The sequence below is a fragment of the Lissotriton vulgaris genome, chromosome 3_1, assembly GCF_964263255.1.
Source record: "Lissotriton vulgaris chromosome 3_1, aLisVul1.2, whole genome shotgun sequence".
Lineage (NCBI taxonomy): Eukaryota > Metazoa > Chordata > Amphibia > Caudata > Salamandridae > Lissotriton > Lissotriton vulgaris.
The window spans coordinates 1,523,965,506-1,523,987,506 of NC_141689.1; the positions used below are offsets into that span (position 1 = coordinate 1,523,965,506).

The 22,001-nt window shown below is 42.6% G+C and overlaps 1 protein-coding gene across 1 annotated transcript in view; it reads left to right on the top strand.

Moving 5' to 3' along the window:
* The window catches only part of COL25A1 (collagen type XXV alpha 1 chain), a 314,902-nt gene that overhangs the window by 246,091 nt on the left and 46,810 nt on the right, over window positions 1-22,001 (top strand). The window contains exons 23-28 of the mRNA XM_086962004.1: window positions 1,294-1,356; window positions 2,801-2,851; window positions 10,999-11,025; window positions 13,196-13,276; window positions 18,764-18,799; window positions 20,448-20,501. Coding sequence (XP_086818130.1) covers window positions 1,294-1,356; window positions 2,801-2,851; window positions 10,999-11,025; window positions 13,196-13,276; window positions 18,764-18,799; window positions 20,448-20,501 — 312 coding nt within the window. The remainder of the gene's footprint in view (window positions 1-1,293; window positions 1,357-2,800; window positions 2,852-10,998; window positions 11,026-13,195; window positions 13,277-18,763; window positions 18,800-20,447; window positions 20,502-22,001) is intronic.

The following is a 22,001-nucleotide window of genomic DNA, read 5'->3' on the forward strand; positions in this document are numbered from 1 at the left end:
GCGTTGTGCTCAAAACACAGGGATCACGTACTCAGGGGGATACTCAGAACTGCTTCAGCTTCAAATTCTTTAATTTTCGATTCAAATCCCTGAAAAGTGTATGACAAAACCTTCTGACATTCCACTCTGATAGGCTAATTGTATATTTCCAGGTGAAATCTACCAGTAATTTCCATCCATTTTTGACCCTGTCATGTAGCTTTGTGTATTACAAAAACCTGAAGTTTGTGAAACGTATGATTTGTCCTAGGCCTAAACCACACTTACACACACATGAAAAATGCTTTGTCCACAGTACTGGTGTATTAACAACATCAGTACTTCCATACCTTACCGTGCCATACTTCTAAGGAGCACTAACAAACTACAGGATACCCATAGACCTATTTGAGACCGGGGTGGATAGTATATAGCATACAACAATGTCTCAACAGGTATTATTTATTTGACAATTATATAAATGCACAACATGTTGCAGTGAAGGGGGATATAAGGGGAGAAGGGAGACAAGAAATCAGGAAATATTGAATGGAAACATGTATTTTTCATATATTTGACACGATCAAAAACAAAAGCACTGTGTTACATTAAATGTCATGTAACCTGTACTAGTCTGCACACAAGTGCTTGTGAAGAAGGTGAATGGCCCTAGTGACAAGTGAAGGGGTATATATAGTTGGAAAAAAGGCACAGAAACAACAATGATATATACAGCGAACTCTCATTGGTACCCATAAAAAAATGAACAAAAATAGTTTTTGGGGGGACCACGAGGTTGGTGCCATAAATTGTGATGCAAAGGTCGACGGCGTTTCGGCCTGTATAGAGTTCAGGTCATCATCAGGAACAGGTTACAATGTTTAGGTCAGTGCTTGTTTGAAGGCAAGGGTAATCGTGACAAGCTGGGAAGACCACAACGGTGGTGCTAGAGCTTGATGGTGACCATGGGTAGGTCAGGAATGATTGAGAGAGAGAGCCTCGCAATGCCTGGGCTGGAAGTTTAAGCGCAGAGTGCGCTAGGATTGCCGTAGTCAAGCGGGGTAAATCCCACTCGATGTGAATGTTCCGTTAGTGAGTTGGAATATTGTCAGTAGAGCAGGAAAGAATCAAGTTGGAAGGGTTCCAAGGCCGGTTAAGGATCCTCGGCGTCACTTGTATCCTTAATCGGCCACACACCACATATGCAATCTCAAAGCGTTGCATCGTGACTGCATGTCAGACGTCTGTTATTGTTGAATTTGTGCAAGACTCAGCTGAGGCTTTTCAACTTGAATTTCTTCTGTGACTTTTTAGGGTGCCAACGGCATGAAGGGAGAAAAGGGAGACCTCGGCTTGCCGGGCGCACAGGGTTCTTCTGTAAGTAGTACAATTCATCTCACTTTAAACTGAATCATTAATACGATAGAAACTAACTGGCAAATACAGTTTACATATATCGTCCCTGTGCCACATGTGACCATTACGACAATAGCGTCTCATTTTACTCCTTTGAGGAAACTGAAAAATGCTTTTAGACAGACAGATTTATAAACACTTTGCACTAGAGCAATGCCACAAACAGTGAGGCAAATAGTTAATAAAGCATTTCCTTTCCAGCGTAGCTCTAATTATGAATCCATTAGTGATTTGCGCTATTTTGCGTTACCTTTTATCAAGGGGGTACATGGGTATTGCCCCATTACCATCAATGGGGTTTAACACCAAGCCCTATCTAGGAAGAATGGTACAGAAGGTCAAAAAATAACTTCTCTTCAAGGCACAGGCTTACACGAATTTATATTTTATTTCTCACAACTTTTCACATACTGCACATTTGTTGTTTTGTACAGCACATATCCAATGTGCGAAAAGTTTTAAAGTTTACTAAAAATAGTATTCTAGGGGTACCCTACCATGAGTTGTATAAGCTAGAAATCTATCAAACTAGAGCGATTTTTCTAGTTGTCTGGTAAAACATTTGATGCAAATGGTGTTAAGTATGATGAAGTGTTCACGTTTCAGGGATTTGGGAAATTGTCAAGGCAGAGCCTTGTAGTATCACAAAGTTCAGAGCATGTAGTCATGGAAGAAGCATGCCTCTCTTTGATTCCGTTTCGTTTTATTTTATTTTGGTTGGTAATTTTCAAATGCTGGTACCTGGGTCCTTATGTAGTGTAGCAAGGCGCAAGGATACAAAGTAATGATTTTTGTGAGTATCCCACAATATAATAATAGTAATCCACATTTGTAAAGCACACAATCACCCGTAAGAGTCTCTAGGCGCTAGGGGCCATCGGGAAGATTAAGCAAGCTATTGCCCAGAGTCACATGGTGCTGGGCTAATCTGCCGGTGATCAAACCGTGATTCCCAGATTCCGGAGTCAGTCACCCTAGCCGCAGCACCACACCACTTCCATATAGTGGATTGTGAAAGTCAGTGTTAGCCAGTAAATCACCCACAAAAGTAACTGTTTCTATAACAAAAGGAGGAGGAATATATATACCTTAATGTGTTAGCATCAAGCAGTGACTAGCAATTTAAGGTGGAGACTCAAACCTTTCTTGGTATATATTTTTTAGTTGGTTCCCTCACCTTACTTTTTTTTAAACAGTGTTTGGTGTGAAAAAACACACCAAACTCTGATCTCCACAAATTAGATGTGTAGTTCCTGTGGAGTGTTTTAATTTCAGGCACAAAGATCCAGTTTATCCTTGAAACAAATAAAGACCTCCTAATCGGGTGATGGTTGTATATACTATCAGTGAGTTTTTGCTATCTGTCACTACTGTCACTATTAATACTTCCAATTTATTTGCACAGATCATAGGTCCTCCAGGACCGTCTGGCCCCCATGGACCACCGGGCCCTATGGTAAGTCATCCGTTTCTAATTCTCATATCCTTTTGTCTTTGCCAAGTTGTTGATGCAATTACATGACATCATGTATGGACTAATTGTGGATATTGTGAAATAGCTGGCTTGCAAGATGAGGACGTCAACGTTTTATTGCCTGTAGTAAGCTAGCGGGTGAAAATAACACAAATGTATTTACACCCTTCAAGTACTTTGCTAATGGGTGCTCATCCGTCACATGTATTACTGTGGAAGAAAGTGTGATAACCACCCTCAAATTAATGGAAATGGGAGGGATTTGTCACACTGACTGGAAGAAAGCATGCCTGTATTCAAACTGTGGGTCTCAGTGTCAGACTGGGCTCTATCATGGAGCTCAGTGGCTCACTGTACCCTAAATAGATCTCAGTGGCTGCACAGGGATCAGCAAATCACGTTCAAGTTTGTTCAGTAGACTCTATGCCGAGCCAATTACATACACAACCAATGCATTGAATTACCTGTTCAAGTAGTTACCTTTACATAAACTTTTTGGGTAAAATGTACCAGAAGTCATGGCAGTAGCAGCAGTAGTCAATCAGTAGCTAGTGCAGCACGAGATGCGGCACTAGTAGAAAGAAATGTTGTAGTAGTACTAGTAAACATTGTATCGCTACTTATTGTAGCAGAAGAAATAGTATAATAGCCGTAGTAGGAGTAGGACCATTTTTATTTCTACTAGTAATAAGTATACCAGTTGATTTAGTAACACTAATAGTTCCAGCAGTTGCAATAGTAGTGTAGCAGTAATGTGTGCACTACTACTAGCAGTAGATCCAGGCTTAGTGGTATCCGTATTGGTAATAATAATAGGTAAAGCATTAGTGCCCATAATAAAATTAGTATTAGTACCTGGTCTGCTATTAGGAATAGTACCAATAGTAGTGTTTCTATTAATAGTTATAGGATTAATAGTAGTGTTACTGGTAGTAGTTATATATTTATAATGATAATGCTAGTTTTATTTAAGAAAGTTGTACCCATACCACCAGTAGATACATAAGCAATAGTAGTGATAGTAGTAGAAGTCATGACCACTTTCAAGAGTAGTGGTAAAGGATCAATTTACGTTAAGGAATATTCCCTGATATTTATATAGAAGTGTCAAAAAGTAGGCTGAATGATATTACACAAAATCGGCCAGTTGTAACGCACCTCCTAGTGAGATGAAAAAGGAGTAGCAAGGAGTAGGTCAATTTAGTGGCGGCTGCCTCTGTACTCGGGTGGGGGAGGCACGAATAAAATAAAAAATAAGCATATCTTCTTTGCCGCTGCCAAGAGGGCGGCCAAGCCATCATGTGCACTTAGGGAGGGAGTGCAAACCACCCCTACTCCCTCCGACGCCGGCGAGTCAAGCCCTGCCCCGCCCGACCTGGCTGGAGTGGCGCAAAGAAAAATAGAAAGATAATTTTAAAACATTGCACTGCTCACAGAGCAGTGGGGCGACGCTCCTCCGCCATAGCGGAGGAGCCGCCACTGGGTGAATTGAGACTCTGAAAAAGCACAGATCCCCCTGGCTCCCTATGGAATATCCTCTAACACTGTCAGTAACATGCACAAATATATCCAGAGAAAACTCAATAAGCTTCAACAATGATATCAGACTCTCTCACCTAGAATTGTTTGGTGTGTCTACTACACAACATCTACACCAAATACCCAAAACACATTGTAGCGCAGAAAGTGATCACTGCATCTGAGGTACCAGACTGCAGAACATGCTGCCTTATCACCCAGCTACAAAAAAAGAATAGCCTGTCCTTTCACCACTGCCTAAGCACCTACTTGGCCAAGACGACCCTAGAAGTGACAATATTGATTTGTGCAACGCTCACTCACTGGCTGCTAACTCATCTTTACTCTATCACCTACACACTTACACAATTACATGCTACATCACTACACATGTCAAATTGCACACAAGGAAAACTATAACCATTTCTTACCATTTTGACAATTTGTTTCACTTTTTGTGCTCAAACATATGAGTGAGGCACTCAGCTTTTCAAGGGTAGTGGTATTAATTTATTCAGAGATTCACCCCACTGCAGCACTTTTTATATCCCAGTGATGTTCAGTCCATCTTGATGCAATGATTTTAAACAGTACAGTTCCACATGATTACTGCATATCTCAAGTGATATCAGGACTGCATTGATTCCACATTCCAAATAGAATCTTCACCCATGATGCTTTTTGAAAATCCAACAGTGTCAGTTGTGCAGCCACAGAGAAAACAATTGTGTACTACCTGAAGAAGGTGGAAGTCGAAACGTTGTAGTGGAAATATATTTTATCTGCGTGAGTCACTTCTTGGATATTATCCTTTAGTATTCAGATTTCTGCCCTTGCTGGCTCTTGTTCTCTTATGATCTTTCTTCTTCTAGTGTATATATAAACCCTAAATTTACCCTTACCACCTTTTGCCACTACCCACTCCCCAAATCTAAAATTACCAATGACACCCTTTACCACTCCCTACCCCTAAGCCATATATAGGTTGAAGGGTATTTATAGGATTTAAGGTGGGTATTGGTAAAGGGTTGTAAGGGTAATTTATGGTTGGGGCAGTAAAGGGTGGTGTTAGACCTGACATCATTGGCTTGAGTCTCTCCTCCATTTTTTCTGTTTGCCTCCACTGTTTTTCGATGTTTTGCTGGTACATGCTTTGGGCGCCGTGCCACTGCTGATCAGTGCCACAGCGCAAGTGCTCCCGATGTTAAATTGATGTATCGATTGTATCCATGTTTGGCTTATTTGGTTTACTATCAGTCCCTAGTCTAGTGCACCAGGAGTGCCGGGGCTTGTAAATCCAAATGCCGCTTGTGGGCTTGCAGCACGTGTTGTGCCACCCAAAAGAGCAGCCTCGTAAAGGAATGTCTACGGGTCGGTCATTGCGAGACCCACGTCACGCGGGCTGCGCAAGTATACCTACTTGCCAGTCCCTCAAACCTTCCCTTAACTTCATGTTAGCCACCCCTATGGTAGGCCCACGGGCAGGGTGCATTGTAAGTATAAGGTAGGACACGCCTGACCAAGTTGGCATGTCCTGATAGTGAACAACCGCCATCTTCGTTCTTCACTATTGCGAGGTAACCTGCTCTCCGTTGGTTAGAATGGGCCGCCGGAATTATTAATGCTATGATCCTAGCTGGCTCGGGGAGCATGGTGCAATGTCGAGTTTGGTATCCCTGGACATTTGCGTTGAGAGTAGGGGGAGAGTAGTTGCTGATAGCCTGCCCTGCCTGATACAATGCTGGCTCCACCTCCTGCAAAGCGGCTGATGGCTCTGTGCCTGCCATGGACGATCCTAGCCCCACCTCCTGCCAGGAGACCGATAGCTCTGCTCCTGCAAGTGACAATGCTGGCTCCACCTCCTGCTGGGCGTCTGAGGACCCAGCCCTGCTCAGTGAATAAGCCAGGTGCTTCTGCCTGGCTCCACCCACAACAGACCCAGGATGTTGGGAAATTCCCCTGCATGGACAAAGGGATCAAAGCCAAAAAGGGGTATAAGAGAAGGACCCCTGAACCAAGAATTTAGATCACTTCTGACAAGGAACCCTGTAACCAAGGACAAGAGGCCTGCTGATCTGAGGACTTGCCTACCCCTTCTGCCAGTGTGCTGTTTGCTGGGGGGAATCCTGCAGTGCTTCTTTATTTTTGCCAAGGAACCAGGAGAGAGGAACTGTGTGTGTACTCTCACGCTTGCTAAGAAAATCTCCAAGGACTGGAAGAGTGCCAGTCTCCTGCTGAAGTCACAGGGCTAAAGGACTTCATCTGCTTAAAGTGCTATTTGCTGGAACCTGTGAATCCAGCACCTCTGAAAGAGCCGGCAACCTCGACGCCGACGGACGTCGCCGAATCCAGCTCGACATAGTGGGTAACGGCCCCAGTGTCCCGCTTCCTCGACGACCGGCCGCCGGGCCCGACCGACGCCAGCAGCAACGCCAGTGAGTGGGAGTACGGCTTCAGCTCCAAGGGACCTCGTGTCTGCACCGCTGCTGATTGCATCGCCCTCGTGCCCTCTCGACGCCGTGAGCGCTGCTCACTCTGTGCAACCGCATCATCGACAACGACGCCTGCTGAGGCCTGATCGACACCGAAGGCGCGACGCCGGATTGCTCGACGCCGCTGATCATCGTGTGCTTCATTTTCCTAAGGTACTGTGTTGTTGGGGGTCCGTGTGACTCCGGGCTCGACGTAGTGCTCCTCGCGGTCGACGCCGAATCTTCGGATTAACTTTGCCTCGACGTTGTGTAGCTCCCGTGTGAGTTACCCTGTTGCTAAGAACTGTGTTGCCAAGAAGAAGATTTGCTTTGATACTAAAGACTTTGTGCTAAAGAAGAAACTACCTGTGAACTATCCTTTTTCCCTTCCCAGAGTATTTATTAAGATTGTGTACATTTTTGTCGTTATTTGGTCTTGTGCTAAGCCTTATATAAAAATACTTATTTTTACAATACTACTGTGTCGTGTCCATTTGTAGTGTATTCACTCTATTACTGTATGTGGTCATAATTGCTTAACACACAGCCTCTGAGATAAGCCTGTTCTGCTCTGCCAAGCTACCGAGGGGGTGAGCAGGGGTTATCAAATGGTGTGATCCCCCTGCCCTGACTAGAAAAGGTGTGTCCCTATTTGTCAGAAGTGTATACCTCTGCCAACTAGAGACAGCCGGTTCTAACAGGTGGTAAGGGTAAATTTAGGGCATATGTACCTTCAAGCAAAAGACCATTGCAACAGAGCCACCGTTTCCTGACTGACACCCCTACCTTCTATATAGGTCAGGATTAGTGACAATGTCTGTGGCATACAACTAAAGTGCCAAACAGTTTATGGCGAAACAGTCTCACAGTTCTCAGTGGAGGTGTGAGGCTCACAAAAGGGCAATTTCTGAAGGTTTTTAAGTATAAGTATACAGTATTCTTCCTTCTTTTCTCTGTGTTGGAACAGGGTGAGGGTCCTGCCAGGAGTCACTCCCACAGTTTTAGTGAAGTAATGCTTAGCATTGGTCCAGACACTCTAAGATATTGTATGCAATTTTGTATCTCCAAAAAATATCTAATTCTGGCACCAACCAGGTAGTTACTGTGTAGCTTACTATGCGGGGGGCTTGCCCCATATAAGAGTCCTGCGCGGCACCTTGGTCAGCAACAGTCTGGCCTGCTATGGTGATAATCTAGAATAACTAGGGATCAAATAAAAGCTAGAAATTGGGTAAACCAGATCGGCAAAAATTAGATATTTAATAGGGAGCTGTAAGCATCTCACAACTCAGGAGTTTGTTTCGCACCACTATATCTTTTTTGAATTTCTTGACATCCTCACAGGTTTTGCTGTTTGAGTACTGCCCCATCCATGTCTCAGTCTCATCAACGCCTATGTCACCAAACAGAAGGCTTGCATGGATCTGAATTGTAGGCGTTTAGTTTGATGCATGGGCTATATTTAAAGCTTTTGACTTCAAGTTCCATAAATGGGTCAGAGTAGGGAACTCTAGGACTGAGGCTTTCTTGTTTTGCTGGGCTTCTCTGAAAGCTTCATTGCACCTTGGAAGATTGGACATGCAGCCATGCTCCTTAAACCAAATCGCTTTTCCTTCGGAGAAGGGTCTACTTTTTAGATGTTAACTCTCACAAAATGTCACAACTTTTTTTTAAACGTCTGCAACTTCAGTTTTTTACTCCAAAGCCTCCAACAGTTCAGGAATGGTTACGCAGACCCCAGTCCCAGTCCCACAAGTTACAGAATAATACCTTACAAGTTATGTTTCTGCAACCAGCGCCAAGAAACCGTTAGGTGTATGTGTGCTCTATGAATACTTTTAACATAACATTAGTATGCTGGTTTCTTTCCAGCTGACAACAGCTTTGAGTGTTCACTTTCTTTGCTCGCTCCGCAGCCACAGGTGAGATGTTTCGCAGGCAGACTGGTTCTACTTGCAGTCTTCATCTGGTCTACTCAGCTCTCTGCTGGAAGCAAGAAAAGTTGGGCAATTTAAAGAGTGAGGGCCTGATGTACCATTCCCATTGAGCAACCAGAGATGTGCAGTTTGCACTTCGACTGGTTTGGAAATGGGAATGCAATTGGTGATGCAAACTATGCACTAACAGGTCGCATTGCAAATTGAGCAGTCATTTGGGATCACAGAAACACCAGTCGAGTCATTATTAAATAAGCCGGTCGCAGTTACTACCCTCTGTGTTTGTCTGTAAATGCAGGGATGGAAGCTTGTAAGAGCCAGCAGACTACTGTGAAAAAGTGTGGCTCAATGGTTAGAACGGCAGACCCTGATGCAGAGGTCTAGCCCGGGACCAGGGTTCAATTCCCTGCCTTGGTGGGTCTTGGGCTCAAAATTCCACAGACCTGATAATTCTCGCCTCGGTGCCTATTCTAATCATGGAGTCCCACTCTGCAACTCTGGGCAATAACTTGCTTAATCTCCATAACGGCCCCCACAACGCTAAGGATGCCTGGCCTCCACCTTGGTGGTTCCCAGGAGGGGACGCCTCACACGGAAAGCCAGGATGGGTTCCACAGCGGTATTTGTACAAAGCGCCTTGAGACCCTTGCGGGTGAGTAGTGTGCTATACAAGTATCAATTTACATTTTACTGTCTTTGCATTTGCATACACAAACAGGAAAAACATTTTTAATAACCAGCCTGTGTCCATTAAAGGAACAGGCGCTAATTCTTTTTAAAAAAAATTTCCTGTTTGAGAACACATCAGAGAGAGAAGGCAGTGGTCCCTTGCCTGCTTCCCCTCATAAGCCATTGTCATGAATTCTGGATACCGACAGAAAACTTTGAGGTGTCAGTACCTGATCAATGGTTTATGACCACATTTGAATTTGCAACCATTGATACTTTCTTTTTCGAATTGCAGATAGCAGGGGGAGATCCCCTTGCATGCCCCCTTCTATTTGCAATTCAGAAAGGGCCACAAAACGCCTTTTTACGAATAGGAAAGATTTTTCCAACTCACAAAGAGACTTCTGTAAACAGTAAAAGAAGCATTTTGCAGTTGCAAACCCTGTGAATTTGTGCTTCCTGTGCTAGTCTTGCTAATTGCAGGCTTTGCAGCCACAAAAACCTTTGTACATCAAGCCCTTTATCCAGTATGGAGTTGGGGCAGCCCCTAAGCAATACACTGGAATTGAAGAAACTGGAAGAACAATGTCTCCAATGAACAGGCGAGAGCATAGGTCAATCTAGGATGAAGTGTAACTGTTCGGAGGGACAAAATAGGTCATCTTGAGTTATAGACCCCACCTCAATGTTGCCCACCATAGTCTTTCAAACAAGCATGCACAGTGTTATGTCTTTTTCGAAGTTGTAGCTAAACATTCGTCTTCAGATCATGTAGATGCCATCCTGTCTGTCTACAGATCCTGGGTTATAAAACTGCTCCTCTTCCGCCCCATGATCCTCCATGGCTCAAGCTCAGGCTCGCTCCAGTTGACTTGCACTTGATTGATTTGTATCTTTCATTTTGCTAGTTCTCCTTGCCTATAATTTTTGAAACACATATTCTACCCCGGTGTGAACACTTGGAAAAACTGAAGTTTAGTCAATGTCTTCTTTACTATATTCCTTCAAGTCGACCAATGCAGCTTTCAACGAGTCAGATATATTGGTTATGAACATTTTGTGATACTATTCAGTTCAGAAAGACTTTATTTCGATCACTTTAGATCAGAAAAGTACTGTACAAAACATGACACTTACACATTTTTGTGAGGCATTTCGGAAAGAGTTTGTGATATGTAAAAACTCCTTTTTCGATGATTTTTTTCTGCCAAAGTTTGTCAGTATGCAGCAGATGTTTGCAGTAATCACTACAAAACAGTTTAAAAATTGAAAATAATGCTCACAAGCCTCCTCTGCCTATTGACTTTATCTCTTACCGTGCCAGTCATTCCCCCATCAGGTCTCTTATGTACTGACATGACATGAGAAGAAGCCTTTGGCTAGTGGAGCATGCACCAGAGATGTTTTGTTGTTGATTTGCAGGATTTATCCTTGCTGCTGTTTTAGCCAATTAACTCAGTATTCACCAGAACTTCTGTGTGTGATGTGAAGATTTCGAAAGTGTTGAATAAAAGATAATTCTGTTTTGTTTTAGGGACCCCACGGTCTTCCTGGCCCGAAGGTAAATGCATGGACCTCTCATACTTTGCATGAACAGTGGCCTATGTGCTTCTGCTGTGCTGTTTATCAGTAAGAGCTGTGATGGCCGTGTTCCAGTTCTCGCCTTTGGCTCATAGTCAATGCATTTGAAATAGTTCAGCCTGTCACGCTTATTGCGCACAACTATCCATGCAACTGCATGCAATGCATCACAAGGTAAAGAGCAAAGGCAGTGGGGATGCAGGGGCTGCTAAGTGTGAGAAATTTGGCAATCCCATATGTGAATAAATGCAGTGTATTACCTACTGAGTCATTTGCAATGCCATTTTGGAGATAGACAGACAGACAGACAGACAAACATACATAGATAGATTGATAAATGGATAGATAGATAGATAGATAGATAGATAGATAGATAGATAGATAGATAGATAGATAGATAGATAGATAGATAGATAGATAGATAGATAGATTTGGTGATATCATAAACTAAGTTTCCAAAGACTGAGTGGTTTGTAACTATCACTAGAACCACGAGATGGTAATATTGAACCATATTACATGTTACCTGATATGTATTTTTTACATTGCATATTTATATTTGAGTAATTACCTTGAAAAGGGTATTTTCCTCAACGTGCAGCTGACAATGGGCATTGATTGGAAATAGAATGTTTCGGTTTGATTTACCTTAAAACAATGGAAAACCTATAAGGAGAGTATATTTATGCAATTTTGCGGCTGCAGCCTTTACAGCATAATTATGGGTTTATGATATTTGCCATATAATTTGCGACATTATTTGCATAATTTCCATATTTCACAAACATTTTGGTCCTCGCTCATATGATTGATGATGATAACAAAATTGCAAGAGGTGTGGTGGCTGACATTAAGATGAAAATGAAAATCTATACTTCACAGGAAACTATGTAATATTTTATATAGTTGGCAGTTTCTTTTGAAATATTGGTTTTACACCACTGCAGTTTGTCAAATAAAAGCACATAACATTTAAAATATATATCTATATATATCTACATCTACATCTACATCTATATATATATATATATATATATATATATATATATATATATATATATATATAATATATATATATATATATATATATATACATATATACATATTTGACACAAGAGATGCAGCACGACACAGTTCCAATTCAGTTTCATAACGATTTATATATATGATAGCTTGAGCTCTTCATTTAATATGTTTTCATGTACATGCGCACTGAATGAATATGTGCATATATCGCATGAATCATACAACACAGTCCTTAAGAGTGAAATGACAAAAGATGTCCTTGAAGTCACACTTTTGGTTTGCATATACATATACAGCTAAAGGGTAGTGCATGAAAGACAATTGGTAAATTTATCATAGAGTTCATCATAGGAGCGCGATAAACAAAGCCTTTACAGTATCTCTATTAAAAATATCTTTTTCACTTCTAGATTAAATCTAATCTCTGTATGTGTGTCGGAGAGAGTGTGTGTATGCAATACATTGAGTGTGAAAAATGGATAGCAGTTCTTGTAACGTTGGTATCCGATGAACGACAAAAGATTGAAAGGCCTATTGTTAACAAAATATCTCGATCTACATTCTTTCACAAAATTCACTTCATAACTGCAACAGAGAGTGCAGAGAGTGGAGCTTCTGGTATCAGGGAAGGGACGGTGACAATGCATGGCTTGATCCCATCACAATGCCTGCCTGCCTGGTCTGCTTTGTTAGATAAGCCTGAACATTTAACACTTGTATCTGTACTTAACACCATGCTGCAGATTCCAGTCTGATGTGAATGTCAACTAAACCTGGCCTTTAACTGGGTGCTACTGAAACCTGAACAAACAGCACCAAAAACATCTCCCAAAACAATTACAAAACAATGGCAACAATGCAAGTTCCTTTGAATTGATGCCTGCTGCCCACACATTGAATCGCTATGTGATTAGTGCGTGTTCACTTTCACGCGGGCACAATAAAACGGATGCCTTACATTTGACCAAGCTCAGCAGACCCCATATTTCCATCTCTTGGACTTTGGTCCCCCCTACTTTTCAGTACTGGAATCTGCATCAGTTTGTGTGATTGACTCTCTTCTCTTCCAGTGTAAGCCACCGATGTAGTGTAACAAACAAACTGGCCTTTGCTTTTGCACCTAGGGCGAGCCGGGGTTAAATGGTCTTAAAGGAGTGAGAGGTGACTCAGGTCATAAGGGGGACCGAGGACCCCTTGGCCTTCCAGTAAGTAGAATACCACTATTCAATCCATGGATTTCTCATTGACTGTTGTTCTCCAAGATATTACATTGCTCAGTCATAAAAGTGGGGCTATATTGAGCTGGATGAGAAGATGTGTGATACCCAGAGTGTTTACCTGTATATAACAACCTCTAACAACTGTATATGAAGACTCATTCGTTGTTTCATGTTTTTGTCATGTAGTTGACTGTCATCATTGTTAATATTCCCATGTAGGCATTTGTCTCAATTACATAACTGTTCACATCTTCTGTTTATAGTCATAACTTCATTGACACATTTTGTATGGATTTTGTGAATGTGTGTAGAAGATCAAGTAAAGGGAGGACAAGCCAGGGTCCAATTAGGAGACATCATCATCACTGCCCACGGTGATGGTGAGCATTCTACGAAAGCAATAATTCCCATCTGGCCACTAGCTGGGACTCTACTCACATCACATCTTGTGCATTTTGGAGATGGTGAGAATTGTATGACGTATAGAGTGTTGGATGGCTACTAACATATGGCAGATGTGGTGCTTTCCTGATGCTACAACGTCCCTCCCATCCTGCCGGTGGGCTGCAAATCTGTCTACCACTTTGACGTGGTACCTTCTTCTCAGAGAAGAGAGATAATTCACATCAGCAGTGCTCCATCAAAAGATTGCATGGGACTACCCAACCATGCTCTTGGTCGAAGTGGTGTAGAGTGCCACCTCCTTTTCCTCAATGTCAAGAAACATCCCAGTCTAACAATGGTACAATGCATCCTCCTGTTCCAGAAGACACAGTGTGAGAGCAATCTGAGGGGACATTCATGCAGAATTCTGAATTGTGAACAGGCACTTTCAAAAACTTTCTTGAAAACCATAAACCCTTCCGGGCTTCAGTGTGAAATAAGGTGAAAGAGGATTGCTGAATCATCTCATCTGATAGAAAATGCCAAAATCTTTTAATATTGACATTCATAAGGGCCATTCCCTTTCATTTACTTTTATTATCGAGAGGTGTGGTGCAGCGGCCAGGGCAGCTGACGTCGGAGCACAGGGCTCACGGTTCGATCCCCGGCTCCTGCGGCAGCTCATCACCTTGTGACTCTGGGCAATGGTTCACCTAATTTCCACAACAGCCCCCAGTGCTTTTAGACCCGAAAGGGTGAGTAGTTCACGCTTTACAAATACGGATTTATTTATTATGTCCAAGTTACACTTCTGTCGTCATTGGCTTTTAACTCATATTAGTGAGGAGCTTCAATCAATTTCCTTAAAGGTAATATTCAAGTAGTTGGTCAGGCCCACAAGGGTGGAGTCCACATTGGTAGTTTTCTTTAAAACCATGTTTATTTTTTATTTCTTGAGAAAGATGTTATGCCAAATGGACATAATTTTAGGAGCTGGCAGAGATGCCTAGCACAGAGCTGACTAAAAGTTCCACCCAGTGTTCAAGCGAAGGTTACAGGATTGTCAGCATCCTATCGAAGTGTATAAGGTTTATACCAGCTCAAGTTATGTCATGGGACAGATGTCATGCGATTCATTTCTGTCAGGATTCTCTTTCGCCTCCCAATTCCCAAGGTCGGAAATACAACTCTTCTTTAAAGCAAGTAGAGACAACATCTCCTCAGCAAGAGACAGACCTTCCACAGGAAGCAAAAGAGAAAACATTTGTACAAGAAGTGATAACAAATGCTCAGAAGTAAATGTAGCTTCCTTCTTCCTCATTAACCATGGACTTCCTAGGTGAAACTCTTTTTGACAAACAGACCATCGACAACAGCCCACAAGTGCTGATAAGAGCGTGGGCAGATCATTTTTTTAGATGAAATTGCTTTCACCCAGAACTCCCAGGAGCAAATTCACTGATAAATATTTTTTGTCAGTTTATGTCTGAGATACATACTATTAATGTGTTTTATTCGACACCAAGTTTTAATAAGGCCCGCGGCGCCACCTATCACTGCATATATTTGGTGTTCCACTGCTGTAGGCCGCCATCCACCTGTCATTAGCGTTGATGTTTCTCATCACCAGGATACGTAAAATAATCTGAATCAACATACATAGAGGGTGCCACACAGAACCTTATCAAGCTCGCATGCTTCAGGGATTTGGACGACTACTGACTCCGAAACCTTGCAACAATTCTTCCAACAAGGGATGTGGTTCTTCAAACTTCCAATGTGTTTGTCATTCTCCAGTAGATTGTGCTCCAGTCTGCACAAAGCCCTCTGACACTAAACAAGGTCAGTAAAGTACAGTGTGCCCATTGTCTACAAGACAAAGAGAGGTTAGGGCCATTGAATGAGGTTTACTCAGCTCTTAAATGCCTCTCATACTGCTGTCAAAGCAACAACTAGCTGGGATTTGGACATTTGACACATGCGGGCTAATCTCTTGACAGTGAGTGGGCTGCTGAAAAGGGACAAAGAATACTATGGAGCTGCACCGACACCACCATATGCTCTTTTGGGGAACTTGTTTTTACTTATTAAGGTGTCTAAGTCACAATTCCAGGGATCACCCTATTAAAAAGCACCCTGCAACCCCGCAAATTCTGAGAGGATTGAGAAAAAACAAATTAACGTAACACCAATAACTAAGATGTCAGCCTTGATGCTTTCAGCGCCTTGCATCTCATGAGCTGCAAAGTGTTTGGTGTAGGCAAGGACAAAATTGTATATTGTTTACACCCACTAATCTCACATAATTTAGCAAAGCTCTTGTTACAAAACATGCCCTAGATTGCCCATTATACCATATAGAGTAATTGAGAGTTTGCGGAGTCTTTCCAACTCTGCGCTCTGCTTGGAGTGCAAAGTTCGGCAAAACTCTGATTCCGCAGTTTAGCAGAGTTTGCCCCCACCTCCGCCGCCCACCCCTAGACAGTCAGGCTGTGAGGGCACCAATCCTCATTTAGCATTGAGAAGTGTCTTTTTATTTAGATCTCACTCTGCATTGGAAAAATGGCAGAATAGCAAAGCAGAGAGATCTTTGCTATTCTGCCATTTTTCCAATGACTTCATGTTATCCATTCTACTATTTCTCTTTTTCTTTCTTGACTTTCAAACTGGGACCCTGTCCTTCTCACATATTCTTACCTTCCCCCTTCTTGACCCGATCAGCCTTGAAAAAGCCCACGGCCTAAATAGGCCCTATGGGCGAAACACGTGTCGGCTGTCCTTCCATACAGAAGAAACATTAAATAAAACTTTAGCACGTTAAACTTTCAAAGAACGCCTGATTTTTCGTATGAATTTCTGTTGACAATTGTGAGGGCACAATCCTCTACCCCTTTTTTTTGTATCATATGAAACTCAGAACCTTGTGCTGACTTTCCATGTGCATGTCAAGTGCACATATGTGCATTGAGTGTGTAACAAATGAGTGGCAGTAGGACTCTTTGGATTGCATGAGTCTGAGTACTGGGGCCAGTCGGATCCATTTTTGATACCCCCTGTTTGCCATGGCACAAGGTAAAGGATGAGGTCAGCTTCCCCAGATATTGGAAATGAATTGCCTTCATTCTTGCGGCTAGAGGATGGAGACCCAGACACTGAAATGAAGTAGGATGGAGACAGGGCTACCTTTAAAAATTCAATCAGGATCATGTTAGCAAAGGACTGCTGATTAGTTCTTTCATAGCGCTGCCAATTTGTCTAATGTAGGAGAGAGGGGTGGGACTGTAGTTTCAGTCATTCAATGTGAGGAAATTTCACAGCACGGCCTGCTCTTTTGCCTGCCTCAGATTACAGTTTCAGGGCAGCTGATGACATGCTGGTGGACAGATCTCATACTTCACTGTGCCCATATTTTGTTGAGTCCTTGTGGGAGCCAGCCCCATTACTACTTACTGTAAGAACTATCACTATGCAAATATATTGTGTCTGGGGAACAGCCTCAAAATGACTTTGGAAAGAAAACCATCAAAAACTAGTTCTGAACCCTCAGAAAAGGGATCCACATCCCTTGTTTGGAAAATGTGTAAAAAGTGAGATCCAAACGACCCCACCTTGTTCCAGTCCCAAGGTTTTCTTGAGCAAGGAAGGCAAGTACCGCAGAGTTCTCAAAGAGCTGCTGTGCAACTATGGCAGGTGTGCTTTACCTGAGCACCAGTTGCGTTACAGATGGACACTTTCATTTTGTTTGGGATGGGGGAGATTTAGGGGCAGATTTACAAGCCCCGTATGCCACATTTGTGCCGCCATTGCGTCCCTTTTGTGACGCAGCGGCGACGCAAAGCTAGAGCCATGCTGCGGGGTATTTACAACATGACGCATCTAGGGAGATATGTCACGTTGTAAAGTCCTGTGCCACATGTGGGTGTTCCAGCGCAGGGAGGGGCGTTCCGGTACAGGAACGCCTCCTCAGTCACTTTTACGACCATGCTGCGTCAAAACCCTGCGCTTGCTTGAAGCAGGCATAAGGATTGACGCAGCATGTTAGGCATAGGGGCACCCCGAGCGTTGCTGGAGCTGCGTTGCGCTTGCGACACATCTCCAGCTATGCATCGCCTTTACGGCAGCAGATGCGTCACGCATCTGTCTATTCTTGCTCCATGGTGCGCCACATTATAAATGCAGCGCATCTATGGTGGCGCAAGAGGTGTCTGCTGTGAGGCAAAATAACTGGCGCAGCCCTGCTGATATGCAGCGATGTGCCAGTTATTGTAACTCTGCCCCTAAGTGATTTGCCCAGAATCACAGGATATTGACCGACCCTGCCGAGAGACTCGAGTCCTGTTCCCCAGCTTCAAGGTCGACCGCTCTATCCTTAGACCACATCCTTTCCTCTGACCCTTCTGTTCACCTAAATAAATAAGTTCATGGGGCTAGTCCCAGGGTACATACACTAGCATTTCCCAGGCGCTCGTTCCTTGTCATCCCAAAGCATTTACAATTTTCATTTTGCTCTCTGAGGGCTCCCACAACGCTTTTTTAGACAAAACTATACATACCATCACGGTCTTAGTATGTGATATAGCCCAAATGTCCACTAGATGGCAGCAAATCCACACAAATGTCAAACGGAGACGCTTCGCTTGGAAGTTGCAGCACAAAATATCAGTTGTTGTTTCAACATTAAATCGGCTATGAAAATCCGAAGGCATAGTTCTTTGTTTTGTGTGAAAACCTAGATGATGCTAGAAGCTCATGATTAATTTGGAGTATATCATAATACGAGAAACTCCAATTAAAAAGCGTGAATTAACTTTCTATCTTCTGACATGTGTTTGATAACTAATCAAATAAATAACAAACATACAATGAGTGTCATTTAAACCCAATTAAGAAGTCAACGTCGTTACTAAAGTGTGTAGGCATAATGTAGAAAAACGTTTTAACTAATACCAACATAGAAATATGATTAATACCTAAACCGTGTACCTGTTTGTAATTGTGCTGTTTAAAACGAGTGACATTTGTTCATCAACATTACTAATCTCACGTTCTTGTCATTCATGTACTCATCATCCACACCTAATGATACAGGGAGCGTCTGGCTTCGACGGGAAGCCAGGACCCCGGGTGAGTCCCACCTCTTCCTGTCACCTTGCTTTCCTTCTCACTCTATTGCACTTTCGAGCGCCCTCTATTGGCAAGGAAGATGTCTGCAGTTCTGTTCATGGAGCTGATACTGCGTCTAAACAAAGGGGGCGTATTTTGAACAGCTGGGGACAAGATCATCAAAATGGTGTGATATTATATCGAGAGTGAAGGGTGAATGGGTGCACCGAGGAACATTTTGCTAAATGATAAGGTGGGATAAGGCTTGGAACTACGCTGGCTTGGTGTCGCTCACATTGCTAAGTGAACCTTCTCTTTACTGTTATATATTCTTTGCTCCTGCTGACTCAAACTTGGTTCTTCCAATGGGAAAGTAACTGCTGCTTTCAGCACTGCCACTGTCTTCTGCTACATGCCTCACGTGTCTTTTTTTTCAACTCGCTTATTTTCCTCTTTGGCTTCCTCATGAGGAATTTAGTCCTTCCCCAAAGTTTTGGGGCATTATTCTCAAACCTTGGGGTTCAGTTTATATGTTGACAGTAATCATATTCCATTGCAATGGAGATAAAACGTGCTTACCGCCAACATTATGGTATGCTTACAAATTTAAAAGCGTGTTCGAACATAGTCCGACCAATGCAGAGAGTACTACGTCTCTGCTGTGTCCAAACTCCTCTGATGGACCGACGGAGTAAGGGTCTACTGAGAATTGGCTATATGTCCATCCACCAAATTAGGATGGGTAGGCATAGCCATTTTTTTTACTGTCTCTCACCGCCAGGCAAACCCTGAAGGTAAGGGGCAGTATTAAACAAAGAATGCCCCCCTCGCCATGGGAGGTAGCTCCCATGCTGAGGCTGGCATTTTCTTTTTGCTTTAAAAAAAGAAAGACTCTTTTTCATAATAAAAATGAAAAGTTTGATTCAGAGCTCTGTCATGTTGACGGAGCCCTGCACCAAGCTAAAAAAAAGCATTGACAGAAACTTCTTTGATGGCGGTTCCTGACAGTGCTTTCAGGAATTACCGCCAGATTGGCTGCCATTTCACTATTTGGTGGGCGGCGGTGCAGTCAAGGCGCCGGAGTCAGTCTGCTCACTGAAGTCAATGTTTGGGCATTGTGGTCTTTTTTTCTTTATATATCTTTTTTTAAACTGTAGGATTCTCTACACAGTTTCTCTTTAAATCTTCTAAAAAGATTTTTATTCCCAGAGATCTGACAGAATTCAACAATGGTGGGTGAGGAAAACAAAACAGTCAAACATTGACAACAAATTGACAATGCCATGCTAAGACTCTGATTCATAATCCAGGGCCCTGGGAATCTTTATCTAACAGCATTCCACTTACAATTGTCAAGCTCTGCTGTTCTTGCTGAGATCACTTTCCTCCTCTGTATGTGCGCTCCCAACTCTCACAGGAAACCTTCTTCTTTTTGCCTTCTTGCAACATTTCTTCTTGCAGAACCATCTCTTCTGGCTCCTATTCCTGCAAAGCAGTTAACTAGGACCAATAAGGCATGTGTAGAGAAATACTGTGTGTTCCGGTGAGCTGCATTTGGATGTCATGACTGGATATGCTTGATCTGAGGGCATAACAGATGCCATTGCAGTCATGGAAAGACCACAATGACTGCTGAATGTTAACCCTTTGTTTCTTTCTTGATGTTTAGGGTATGGATGGCCCAGCTGGTGTTAGTGGCCCAGCCGGTCCAAAAGGAGATAGGGTAAGTACCTGAAAGTGCTTGTTTTTTATTGCAAACCTCAGCGTCAGGGCAGTTCCCTTTAGAAGTACATTGAGAATAACTCACGGCTTGGCCAAAAGATTTTAGCTGTACATGAAATACTACCTAGACAAACCCAGCTTCGTGGGCAGGCACAATGAAAAGATGCTTTCAAGGCTCCAGGGCACATTTTAAAGGTCACCTAATTTATATTATTACGCCTTGTCACATGTCAGAACGATTCATTCTGACATGTTGTTGCTGCCGCCCAGCCTACAGCAATCCACAGCTAATAACATGTTTTTAAAGTCTGTCATGTGGGCGGTGCAAAACCACACAAATGCCCATAAGCTACATTTGACTTTCACAACACTTGTGCAGTGTTGCCACATTTGTATTCTGGCCTTAACTAAAAGTCAAATAGGCCAGTTGGGTTTTAGCCAATCATTTGCTCTGGGGTCAGAGCACATGAAATGTATTTATTTTATTTATTTTTAAAGTTTTATATAGCGCGAACAAGATCTTTGCAGATATCAGAGCGCTTTACAAAGACAAGGGGTAAGAACAGGAGAGTGAATAACAGGCATTTGGGCATAGCGTAATAGTGGGTATACGTGAGTGATAGGGTAGGTACATCAAATAAGAGGCAGCATAGACAATCAGGTAAGTCGATAATAGAAGTAATACAAATAAGCAAAGAGATCAAGCAAGTAGTACAGATCGGCGCAGAGTCTTAAAAAGTCCAAAGTAATAGTTCAAGTGTATTTAGCCATGAGGATAGCTTTTACTTCTTCCTCCACTTGAAAAAAACAGGGAACAACCAGAGCTACACCATCTGCCGCCAAAAGCAAGCACTTACAAGAAAAGTTTTTGAGATATAGCCTCACCTGTTATGTTTACATCCTGAAATGATGTTGGTCCGCACACTGAAATTTAGTAAACAGCATGCGCAGTGAAGACTGTCCTTTCTGCAAAACATATTCAAAGGGTTTTACATTCAGGCCCCTGTAGGTATGTTTTACATATCTGGACATGACCAAGTTATCATTTTGTTTTCCATGAAAAAAGCTTATTTTTCAGAAAATGTAAGTCGCCAGAGTTTTGCCACCGAGAAAATACTTTAGTTCATGCTCGATAACTGAAGCACGTCATCCTTATGGGCATCAGGGCTTCACTTGCCTTCTTTTCTGCTTCCTTTTTAATGATGCCAATAGTGAAGAATACTATATTACTCACTATTGGTGTAATAAAATAAATGCTGACCATCAAAGGTTGAACAGATGCCTGAAACGTGAATCTGTCTGATGGCTGGCACATGTGTACAGAGGCTAGACATCAGACAGATTGTTCAGGACTGTCACGAGTCTTCAAGGTTGCTATGACTTCTTTGTACCCATGTTGTCGCTTCCAATCTTGGCTTTGAGGTCCCTCATCAGTATGGTGATGTCTCTCTCAAGGGATTTCTCTAGGATGGACTCAACTCTGTTGCAAAACTGTTCTTTT